Here is a 12,501-nt window from a genome sequence, read left to right on the forward strand (position 1 = left end):
AACAGATGAAAATAATGACTATAAAAGTTTGCTATCTTTAAAGTTGCATTTTATGCTAAACACAAGCACTTTGCCTTTCAGTGTTCCTCCATTCAATACTCAACTTCATGCATCATTTCCATTCTTTCTTTTTCTTGAAAAACAGAAGCACACTGCAGCATGAATCCTTTGGCTTGAAAGCTCAGAATCTCAAGGAAAAAAAAAAAAAAAAAAAAATCAAGCATGTACTTACGACCAGAGAGAATTTCTTCCTTGTGTGATGACTCCAGTGAATTTTGTTAGCCTTCGAGCATCTACTTCAATCCACTGAAATGGATCATTTCTTCCTGCACACCAAGCACCATCATAAAAATCATTTTCGTTAACACCTGCCTGAAAAGAAAGCAGAACTCTTCATAAATCAGAACCAGGAAACCAAAGGTCTTTCTTGGGAAAAAGAAAAGAAAACATGAAGTCATCATTCATTTCATTTTCTCCTTTGGCTCAATTTTAAGCACCCTGAGACTGTCATTCTCCACAGTTATATGGAATGGCCAAAATGTTTTCTTGCTCAAAGTGTGTGGGAGAAAGAACTCTGCAAAACCCCTTCAAAACCTGAGAGCCATTACTTACAAATATAGCTCAGAGAGCACAAACAGAACTTCAGTCTAGTCCAGTCCACCTGTCTGTGCCTGCGGCCTGACAGAGCCTTCACCAAAAACAAATCATCCACATGGTCTTCAGAGTGATGGAAGTCCTAAAAAGTGATCTCTGCTCCATTTCAGTAATAGCCTGTGGTGGAATTAACTCTTCCTCCTCCAGAATCAGCAAAAGAGACCGTAAAGCATATGGAAACAGCAATGCCGTCTTCCACCAGTTCTCATTCCACTAAATTTTCAACATCAGGGGTTTTCAAGCCTTACAGAAAATTAAGTTTAAGGATTCAGGATTGCCAGCTCCCTGCTGGACTCCAGCTTGCTTACCAATCTATACTCTGAACTATATCAACATTAAACCCCACAAGCAGTCTTCTACACATTTTCAAAGGAGAGATAGCCACAAGATATTTTTATTTTGCACAATCTAAGCACACAAGAAATAACAGTCAGAGAAACATGTCATGCAAGGTCTTCAGATATTTATCTTGTTACTGAAACTGAGGAAATGTTCTGCATCAAGCTGGCTACTGTCATAGAAAGCACAGAAGCTTCTCCATATGGTTCTCAGAGGCTACATTTATTTTTATGTTATATCATCTGTGTTTAATGTGGGTTTATCATTGCCATCCATGCAACTCCAAGGAAAGATATTTTTAAATATTTCCCAAATAGAAAGGAAGAGTATGGAAAACTTTGAAAATGTGTATTAGAGACTCCTTTAAGCTCTGACATACAGCTATTCTATATTGTGATTGAAATTATAACCATCGTTGGATTGAGATTACAGCCATAGTTGGGTTGAGATTACAGCTATAGCTGGGTAATGATATCAAAGACTGATGTGTCTGTCTGTCTCCATTTTTACACACAATTTCTACCAAAACAGGTGGTGGATTGGTCTAATCCACAAAAAGACAGCTGTCAATCCTATTTCTCCAGCCTAAGTCTGATAACATCTGAAGAGAGCACTGCAAAGCAGACACAGATTCAACTGCTGAGGCTTCTCATTTTCTACAGCATTCAAATCTAAGATCAGGGAAGCTTAAGTATTATTAATTTTCCTGCATTGGCCAAATTTATATGAAGCCACCTACTTTTTTGTCCTCACTCCAGTATCTTAAAAAGCAAAGCTCATATACAAGGGAAAGCACATTTCGTGGAGAGGAACTCCATTAGCAAAAGAGAAATTCTTCAAGGAGGCCTGAACAGTGGGAAACACAACACAGACATGATCACTGCCTTAGTAAGAACCTTTTTCAAGCAAAAGTTTCAGAGCATTTTAAAATAAGATGGAATTTGATGGAGCCTTAGGGTTGAAAACCAGTGTAACGCTTGCCAGGAAGCATTACAATCTGCAGAGCACCTTGAACCAACATCATGCTAATCCCCTGCTCACTGATGAAATTCCACCAGTTCTGCCCATGTCTCCCTTTGCTGTGGCTGAGACCCTCAGTCCTCAATCAGACTAAGAATGCTGCCCATTAGCATGATGCTCGTTGGGTTGTGAACCTTTCCTCTACATTAGAAAGAGAAGACAGAAAGAGGAGAATTATTATTCAGTAGTTTAAATTAATATCACATTCATTTGGAAAACTTTCATTCCTGAAAGATGATAACAGTTATAATCAAATACTCCTCAAGGAAGACAGAGAAGTTGGAATTCCAGCATCCAACATCAGGTGCTCCCTAACACAGGGTTCTGCAGAAGCAGATCCTAGAGGGCATTACACAGCCCTGCTAAGCCTGGCAGGTGAGAAGCATACACACCACAGCAGCGTGACTGAAATTCACAAGTCTTAAAACTTAATGCTGAAAAGCAAGGTACACGAAGAGAGCTGCAAAATGTAAGCGCTGCTAATTTTTAGCTGATTGCAAAGAGAGCAGTATCTAAAGGGAAATAAGTGCCAGACACTGTGGTAACTCCTAATGGTCAAGGGGATTGGGGAATTGCTGTGTCTATAGCATACAGATAAGCTTTCAGTAGTGGAGAAAATTGTGGACTGGAGGATTATTAGAAATCTCCATTTAGAGCTAAGGTTGTAGCAGAGAAAAAGGCAACATCTCAACAAGAAAATACAGCAGAGCAGTCACTGAAGTCGAAGTTCACCGTGAGCTGGGTGCTGTTGCATTATTTGTATACAGGCCTTCTAGAGCCCTAGGATTAGATTACTTCATGTACCAGAGAACTGCAAAAATAGCTGTTGCATATTAAGAGAATCAGTCCACGTAGAACTTGCAGCTGAAGGAAATGACAGTGTGAAAATCTGTATCAAGCAGCAGTGTGACATTATGAAGTTTGTGCTCACAGGGAAAAAGAATCCACAAACAAACAAACCAGCCAACCAAGTAAAATGCACAATCTTTCTACACAAAGATCTTAGACCAAAGAGAGAAAATCTCCCATTTAAGCTGGCACTGGAGCAAAGGTGCTTCCAGCCAAGACCCCACAGCACTGCATGGAGGGCACAGAGTTGTAGCCTTGAGGAAGGGAAAACTTTTTTTGTATAATAAATGAGCAGAATCTGTCATCACAGACCTGGCAGAAGCATTATTATTATAACCAGCAGGCAAACATAGGGGAAGATCAGTGCAGCCACAGGAACCTGGGAGACAGGACACCAAAAGAAACCAAGCCAGCCTGCCCTAAGCCTCACATACCTTTGGGAAGGAAGAGCTGCCTGCTGTTCATTTCCCAGCAGAAGACTGCTCCCTCAGCTTCCATTGGAGGCTCCGGACCATTTGGAGAACCATCATTCATATCAAAGACTCTCCTCTATTTACTTCAAGGTGGTTTACTGGTGGTAATGGGATACTGAGCTAGATGGGTTCCCGGTCTGAACCCATATGTTATTCTTATGTTTGTAAATAAAATGGACTTTAACGGAATCACAGAATCGTAGGGATTGGAAGGGACCTCTAGAGATCATGAAAAAGCCAACACAGAGCTCAGAGATTTGCATCACAGTTCTTGATATATATAGTTTTATAGAATCATTACGGTTGGAAAAGACCACTAAGATCCTCAATCCAACCCCAACCCATCCCCACCATGCCCACTAACCACATCCCTCAGAGCCACATCTCCACAGTTCTTGAACGCTCCTTGAACAGAGCAGCACGTTGCAGCATTACCACCCTTTCTGAGAAGCAGAAAACTGCTCAGCCTTCAGCAGAACTATATTGCAGAGCCCACAGGTGGGACCTCACATGCACCCAACTGCTGCACCTGGGCCCCTTCCACTCAAGCTGGCTCTACTGCTGGAGTGACTGCAGATTGATTTACTGGGCCTCCTGATAAAAACCAACCCATTATAGCTACTGAAGTTAAAAAAGAGAAACACAAGAAATAGAGAAATAGAGTTTTTGTCCCGTGTTAACGTTAAATAAAAGCAGAGAAAGCAGACTGTTTGCCTGTGGCTTATGAATTGCAGAATCTTTTGTAGCATATTCGTTGCCTTTGCAAAGCAGCCTCAGGGCAAGAGCTTCACTTAGAGTCAGTACTTCCAATTAACTGCTGTCATTAACTGCAGGCAAATGGACAAAAGTCATTGGTAGTGGGAGCCTCCTTGTAGACACAGATGCTCCTTGTAGATGCTCCTGCAGCCACGCAGGGAGCACCCACTTCTGCTCACCCACAGAGCTCTGCTGGGGTTTGCACCCTCAGCACGTGACTTGTATAACCTGGGAAATAAGCCCCACAACTTTAAGGGTGATCCATCAACCCTATTCACTGCTCTAATTCCAGCGTTTCCCCTTCACTTGAATTACATGAGCTGTCAAGGCAGTCAGAACCAATAACCATCCACTGGCTCCCTTTATGTAGCCTTACAACCTGAAGCCATTCTCCCACTTAGCAGCAAAATGGATGTTACCTGAATATTAAGCCTTCCTCTGTGGGCCCCGAGGCCGTATCGCTTTGCTGTAGAGGCATGGAGCTGGAAGTCAGTAATTTTTAGTGTCTCTAGACCAAGTGGAGGACAATCTACAAAACAAAAGATTTATTAAAACTTAATATATATCACATGTATTGATTTATTTTTAAAAAGCAAACTGTAAACAGGCATTCCAAGTGTTTAGGTTTCACTTGTGCCAAGCTGGCCTGGGCTCTCAGCTGGTGTAACGAGCACAGCACCAGTGAAGTCGATGAGAAATGGCAGTTCTCATGAAACCAATGAAGCAATGCTGATTTACACCAGTGAGGATCTGGCTTTTTGTCACTCGCGTAAAATTAATATTGCTTGCTCTATGCTTTTGTCTTTCACAGATATGCAGAATATTTTTTGTCCAGTGTGTTTCAGTACAAGACGCCAAGAGAATGGCCTTTTATTTTCCTGTCTTTTGGCATTTTTCTTTTTCATCTCGTTTTGATTTTTCCCCTGTATTCATTCCAAGCTACTGTATGAAGTTATGGTTCTAATTAAAATCCATTCTGGAAAGTTCAATCACAGTCGTTCACATTGCACAATAGCATCTGTTACAGAGGTCCGGGAGGCCGACTGCTGAGCTACAGAGGTAATGACTGAGCACAAAGAGGGCAATTCTGCAACAAGGGGCCATCTCTCCGGGCTCCAAATTGCAAAAAGAAAGAAAAGCAGATGCCATTGCCCGAACAGTGAGCCGGGAATGCAGCAAGCTAGAGCCCAGAGCTCTGGCTTTGGAAGATAAGGTGTTGGAAAGAGTCTACTTCATTATTTTCAGAGAAAACATTGTGGTCTGAGATGACCCCGGTGTTTGTGTCTCTCACAGTCCTCAGCATATTTGTCCTGGAAACACTATAGTTGGGCTGGGAGGTGCACTCTGTGCTCTGCAGAAGGTGGACAAAAGCACAGAGGCATTCTGGCAGCATCTGAATGGTACAACAGGGCACGATTCAGAGACCCTGCATTCAGCACTGACGAGGATTGGAAAGCCTGCACATGGCAGAGGTGGGAAGCAGTGCCTTGGTGCTTATTTAGCCGGGTCTGACTCTCACACTGGTTTTGTATTACTGTGCACAAACTGTCAAAACGTATACAAGATTTGCCACGCTCCTGCTCAGCTCACAACCACCCAAAATCCCTCGGGAAAACTATTGCATGCTATTTGTGCTAGCATTTGTATGCTCATCCTTAGGAAAGTTCTCACAGAAATCAGTGGCCAAAGTTCTATGTCTTCATCAGAGGCGGTAAAGACAAACGTTAATTACAAATGTATTTTCTTATGCAATCGTAGTGGTACGCAAGAGACAGGCAGCAGACAGTTTCTCATTCTGAAGAGCTTTCAATCTAATTACCCCAAGCAGAGAAGAGACAGGATGGATAAGGAGAATCAGAGGACGGAGCAGCTCGGAGGATTCGGGTTTCACTGGCAGATTGGTTTAATTGCATTTCCTTCCAGACTGCTCCATCTTTCATTGCACTGAGACTGGAAGAAGTCTCAGGCTCTGACAGATCTTTACTGGGAGTAAATTACAAAGCTGGGGACTGCCTGCCTTCCTTTAGCAAGTTCAGTCCTGCAGACAGGTTGGGAAATGAATCTCACAGGTAATCCTGCAAACCTTTTTGCACTGCAGTATATTTGAGTCTGCGAACACCCTCACAATGCTAAAGCACTACCCAGGAGTAGCCAGAGCAAGCTGCCTTCCCACTTACACATCACTTGCTCCATGCTTATACCATGCCTAATACAGGCTGGGGGGGGCAATGTGCAGATTCTGAAGGGAATTAATGAAAAAGCAGAATATTTCCCATGTACAAACAACCATCTCCACCAGCAACATACTGGCTGAGGCTCCTCAACCTTCCCAGATGTGACATGCAGTGCCAGTGTACGTATAAAGAACTGGGTTAGGTTTTATTCAGACTGAAATACTCTTAACATTGTAAAGCTGCCATATTCTGGGATTTCTTGTGGATTGCAGGCAGGGTTTCTTAAACTGCAGGATGTTGGGAAAAAAAAAAAAGCCTGCATGTATTTGTGTGTATTATCTCATTGTTCATATGCTCTTTATTTTTATCAGCATCAGTTATTTGTGCTGCCTGTAAAGGCATCAGATCAACAGGCCAATATTATGAAATGCTCAGTTTGTGGGAGTTGTCAATGATGACAGAGTAGGCTCTAAGAGCAGGTGACACAAAATATAGACACTTACTTTGATGTAAATATATTATTAGCAATGCAGCATCCTTTCTTCATGTTGTTAAGCCTTAGAATGTATCAAGTGAAATGATTAGGATCTTTAACAGGTGTTCAATAATACCCAGTAATTTTTTTTTTTTTTTACTATTATTCATAAAAATTTATAGGAGAACACCTAATTTGCTTCTCTGAAAGTGAACTAGGCTTTAAGGCTAGGACTGTTTGGTCTGGGGAAGGGGAGGTAATGACAACATTTGATTGTTAATATTGTAGAAATACTAGAAATACAGAAATATTCATGCTTTTCACAGACATACAAATTCCATCATCAATAAAGAGATACACTGAGAAGCATCTTGAAGCAAATCATTGACCTATAATGTACAGAGACGGTGACTGCAAAGTATGAGCTCATCAGATTAAGTCCAAGTTAATCCCTACAGTGTCATACAATCAACCTGAAGTTGCCATTTCACTACAGAAAAAAAAAAAAAAATAAGAGTCATACTGTGAATTTCAGTTTATCTACACTATTGTGTTGGTTTCTCCTCCCTCACAAGCTTTCTTAACTCCTCCAGAGGTAACTTGGACAATCTAATTATTTTTAGGAAATATACAGGAAAATAAAGTGCTTTATAGCTAAGCCTCAGTTCTGAAAGTATTAATTTGTATATTCTAAGTAATTTAAAGAAGCCGTCTATATAACAGTGAAAACTGCCATGCAGACTGTCTAAATGCTTGTTTGGAAAACACACGCAGAAGCTTTAGAAATGGGGAAGCACAGCAACCAGAACAGCTTTATGTGATAGATTCAACAAGCAACAACCCAATTATTTTGTCATTTCTTTAACTAGTTGAAAAAGAAATTTAAAAATACGGGCAATTCAGCTGTGGTTTTAGAAGACATTTTAATCCAAATGCTGTGTACATAAAAATGTGGTAACAAAATCCAACAACATATTTATGTTTCTCGCTGGCAGAAAAGCAAGTATTCACCCCACAGGTTTGGGGAAGAGGCTGAGGTGTGGGCATTTCTCTCTTTCTGGGCTGTATCCAATCATGATTTCACGTGCAATTTTTAACCATGAGTGGGTATTCACTTTAAAAACAACACACTGACAAGGTGTCTGGATCAAATTAATTAATTCCAAGGCCTAAAAAGAGGCAGGGGACGGATTCAGATGTAATATTTGCCTCTTGAATGGTGATCTAGTGGGGGTTCCAATTCAAAATAGATTTGCTAACTGTATCTCCATGCTCATGATTTTCAGTTTTGCTTCTGCTAGCTAGATGGAAGATGATTGTTTTCCAAAGTGTGGCATTGTGAGCCATCACCTCTTCCTTGAAGCACGCAGGAATGACCTTCAATCCAAAGCTCATTTCTGACAATCTGAATGGACCCATTTTGACTTGGGGCTTGCCTGTACCAGGAGGACTAGCTGAAGGTACAGCCAGCACCACCTCAAGCTGTAATCTCAGCTTGGCTCTGTACAGAGATATTAAACCAGGTCTGAAAGCAGTTTCAGCCTCAGGATAGCCCTAACGATGCAGCACCTTCCACTGAAACTCAGCTCAAAAAGAAAAACACCACCCTCTACAGAACCATCCTTACACCTGCAGTATAGTTATAGTTAATCTCCTGCACCATTAACTATTCTTTCTGATAAAATTATCAGCAGACATCCTTGGAAATGAAGATTAATGTTGTAAATAGAAGATGCATCTATCAACAGGGCAAGAAGAATACTTTTGTTCATCTTTATTTCCTAAATCACTCATTTGTTTTATTTTCTTCTGGTCCAAATAAAGATGTCTGGGTGAGCACAGATTGTCTCTACAACTCTGGTATCTAATGGGAACACATTTAGGAAATTATTCTTTATTATCTTTTAAAAGGCACCGCAGACAAATGATTGTTGTATTTAAAGAATGTTTCCTATCAATTTAAGAACCTGTTCATTTTTTCAAATGGAATGAAAAAAAGAAGGAGCATGTTTCCTTTTTCACTTGCAGTTTTAGGAGCCATATCACTAATCCTTTTCAATCCACACCAGTCTGGGCTTGTCTCAACTCCTCACTCTCAGCTCTAGAAATGGAGAAATCAGCCCTGTGCTGTCTGACTGGCTCCCTGATGTTTGGAGGCAGGATGTGCTCTGGCTATTCTGGTTATTCCTTATGATTCCAATGTGTTTTAACTCCAGGAGATTTCTTGTTTTAAAATACGTAAGAACTCTCTTGTACTTTGAAATGTTTGTTTGGGGAGAAAGGAAGTTACACTGTAGAGACAGGCAGGCAGAGGACAAGGCAGCACTGATGATAAGTTGACACAGTTTTCTCTATGCAAAGAATGTCTTTAGAGCCAGGATAGTTTCTTGTTGCTGCTGACATCTATGGCTTTGCACTAAGGGTTTGAGCCAGCACCACCAGAGTCAATGGAAGAACCCCATTGTTCTCATAGAAGTAGGATCAGGTTTTTACTATGAAAACGACCTCATGACCTTTGCAGCATAACCGATTTCTTCAGGTTGTGCATTTTCCATCCAAACACACCCTGCCAGAACAATTTCCAGTAACACAGCACAGCCCAAGTTCTTTCAATGGATAGTTAAGTATCTCTAGAAACAATGACGAATCAAAAGCCCATATTGCACATCTCAGCCTTCACATGACCAGAGTTCGCCATGCAGTGGCATGACAGCGAGCAGCAAGCACCTTCAGTAACAGATGGTCTGTCACTGCCTGAGAGGGAAGCAGTGTGGTGCCATTTCCTATAGCAATCTACTGCTTTTATCATAGAGTCATAGAACCACAGCATCTTTAAGGCTGGAAAAGACCTCTCAGATCCCCAAGCCCAATTCCAGCCTTCCCCACCATGCCCACTGCCCACATCCCTCAGTGCCACATCCCCACGGCTCCCAAATCCAGGAATGATGATCCCACCATTCCTTGGGCAGTTGTGCCACTGCATCAGCACTCTGAGAATAAATGTCTCCTAACATCCAACCTGAAACAAAACCCAAATTTGTGAGTTTCTGCACACACTTTTGCCTATCTGTCTTCACTACCGTCACATCCCTTCTCCAGAGACCTCATTCTTTGGGGACTAAAAATTCATCCTTCTGACACGGTTTGCTCAGGCACCCATGGCGAAATCGCGTCATAAGGCAGCTGTCATTTCAGCTTCCAATTCCCTGTTTCTTTTTCTGGGTCACCCCAAAGTAGAAGCAGAACTTGGGTTCCATTTACATAAAACGCTTAAACACACGTAGAGAAGAAGCTGCAAATGTATGAAGCTACTACAATAGGTTAGTTAAGCCCACAAACACATATTTTGGGGGATGAAGACTTAACACTTATATTATTCTTACTATTTTGATCCAGTTTTGGTCTTTCCAATTTCAGACCCTTCTAGTTTTTAACAAAAATTCTTAATGAAGCTTATTAAATAAGTCTAGCCCTATTAGCCTTCTGTAGAGCTTTTCCTATGGAATGTGTGGTTTATGATTCATCTCCCAGTAGTGGAAACCTTTAAAGGAAACTGGCAATCTAGTTCCCATGTCTCTAATAAGACTTAGCTCCCAGTTATGCTAAGTATTTTAAAACTGCGATGCACCTGAAAGGTGAAATACAAGTAAGAGAACATTTCTGCTGAGCTGCTGCCTGCCAACAATGTATTTTGATTGTTTGGCTGTCACAGACGGTCTTTATGGGGGCTGACTTAAACAGGAAAAGGTTTTCCGTGTTAAAAAAAAGTCATTATGTTTACAGTCTTAAGCTGTTTGTAGGGGAACATGGGGTGGCTAAATTTTGCTGTTTTGAAGATGTGATCGTGGAAGTGTGAAATCTCACAGATGTTCATGAGTCATACTCTATACTTGGTAAGGCCCAGCTTTTCCCTGGAAACAGCTCCATAGGTTTCAGTCTGAGCAGTTTCTGACTATGTTCACAAAGTATTGATATTAATGCATGCTAGTTTGTTTTCTGGCCTGAGTTCAGTCCACCAGATTCTTCAGTCAAACACACTGCTTTTATTTGCTTTTTGTTATAAACCCGTTTCTTGAGCACCAAAAGAACAAAGCAAACACATCAAATCTCCTAGGCAGAAGTTAAATAAGCTGAATTATAGTCCCATACCAAAGATTAATCAAAGGATTGAGTCGATGCCATATTTTCCTATCCAGAGACACCATTAATTGCGCTCTAATGCTGCCTCAAAACTGTGTATGTTTCTAGTACAAGCAGAACACACTGCACAGGAGTTTAAAATGTCAGAGGTTGTATGAGAAGAGAGGGCTACATTTATTACAGTGCTGCAGCTTGCACTTTGAATGGTTCCTGTTGAATATTTAAAACAAACAATGAACACCTTAAGTTGGAAACCACAAAAGCCTGCTTTGATATGAGGTCTGAACCAAAGCCTCCTTAGCTCAAGAGGAACATTATCACAGGCTCCAGGTCAAGGCAGAGCCTCAGTGAGGGTTCTACAAATGACACCTGATACCTTTCAGCTGCTTTGGATGATTAGATACTTCTCTTCATTGCAACCCTTCTTCCGAGTCTCCAAGGCCACCAAAGTTATGTCCTCAGCCTCACAGCCCTTTTGTGACTCACAGAAAAGGAAAACTTTTCTGTGCCACCTAAATGCTGACTGATGCAGGAATCAGTCATCTGCCAAGAGGCTGCAGACTATGCAAGAGTAGAAGAGTTTCCTCTCCTGCCTTTGAAGTTTGGGGAAAATTCAGCAATTCAAGACAATTAAAGAATAATTTAAGGACTATTTTTATCCTTTAGGTCGTATCTGCCATGAAATCAAACTTTTTCGGAATTTGGAAAGTACACTTTTTTTTCTTATTATTACTTCATACAGTTTTCTTCCCTCACACATCCAGATTGTTCTCATTGTGACAAAACAGCACAATTAACAGGAAGAGTATCTGTTATTCCTGGCACAGCTGGAGGCAGGAATTTCCAGAAAGCCTGTTCTCTAGGAGTTTTCTGGCTTAGACTTCAGACTCATGAAGGCTCAGCTACACTCCAGACGCCATGTAGCCTTCCCAGAGCTGCCTGCTGCTACTGTCATACATTCTACCTAAGAGATGGCATGATTTGTGATGTGGGCATTACAGGATCCCTGCCCTCCATGTATGGTGTCCTTGTGTCTGAATACAAGAAAAACATTTCCTAGTTTTTCTCCTGCAACTGGATTTTTCTGCCCGTGGTCCTTCTGGGAGGTGGGAATCATAGAATGGCCAGGGTTGGAAGGGACCTCAAGGATCATCAAGCTCCAATCCCTTGTCACGTGCAGAGCCACCAACCTCCATATCTAATACTAGGCCAGGCTGCCCAGGGCCCCATCCAACCTGGCCCTGAACACCTCCAGGGATGGATGGGGCATCCACAGCCTTTCTGGGCAGCTGTTCCAGCACCTCACCACACTCATAGTAAAGAACTTAAGAAGCAGCAGCCAAGCCCATACATCCATAAGAGAAGAAAAAGGTGGAGAAAAAGAAGGCCTGCAGGCAGGCACCAGAAATTCCCACTCTTCTTGTCCATGGGAACACCAGCTACACTGAGCTGACATGGGGAAGGAGGAGAGTGGCAGTCACACAGCTGCGTGTTCCCAACACGGGCATAGCTACAAAGCCCTGACAAAAGAATTGATGTGATAACAAGCGGTGTTCAGTGCTATTACTGTATTGAGCTGTTAAGCATCACCATGGGCATAGCCTGAGGAAAGCTTCCAGAT

General features: G+C 41.8%; 1 protein-coding gene across 1 annotated transcript in view; it reads right to left on the reverse strand.

Moving 5' to 3' along the window:
• CPXM2 (carboxypeptidase X, M14 family member 2) overlaps positions 1 to 12,501 on the reverse strand; it is a 66,164-nt gene that overhangs the window by 38,176 nt on the left and 15,487 nt on the right. The window contains exons 2-3 of the mRNA XM_031597347.2: positions 4,511 to 4,620; positions 233 to 372 (exon numbers count right to left, since the gene is read on the reverse strand). Of these exons, the coding sequence (XP_031453207.1) occupies positions 233 to 372; positions 4,511 to 4,620 (250 nt within the window). The remainder of the gene's footprint in view (positions 1 to 232; positions 373 to 4,510; positions 4,621 to 12,501) is intronic.

Source organism: Phasianus colchicus, chromosome 8 (genome assembly GCF_987193195.1).
Source record: "Phasianus colchicus chromosome 8, bPhaCol1.hap1.1, whole genome shotgun sequence".
NCBI lineage: Eukaryota > Metazoa > Chordata > Aves > Galliformes > Phasianidae > Phasianus > Phasianus colchicus.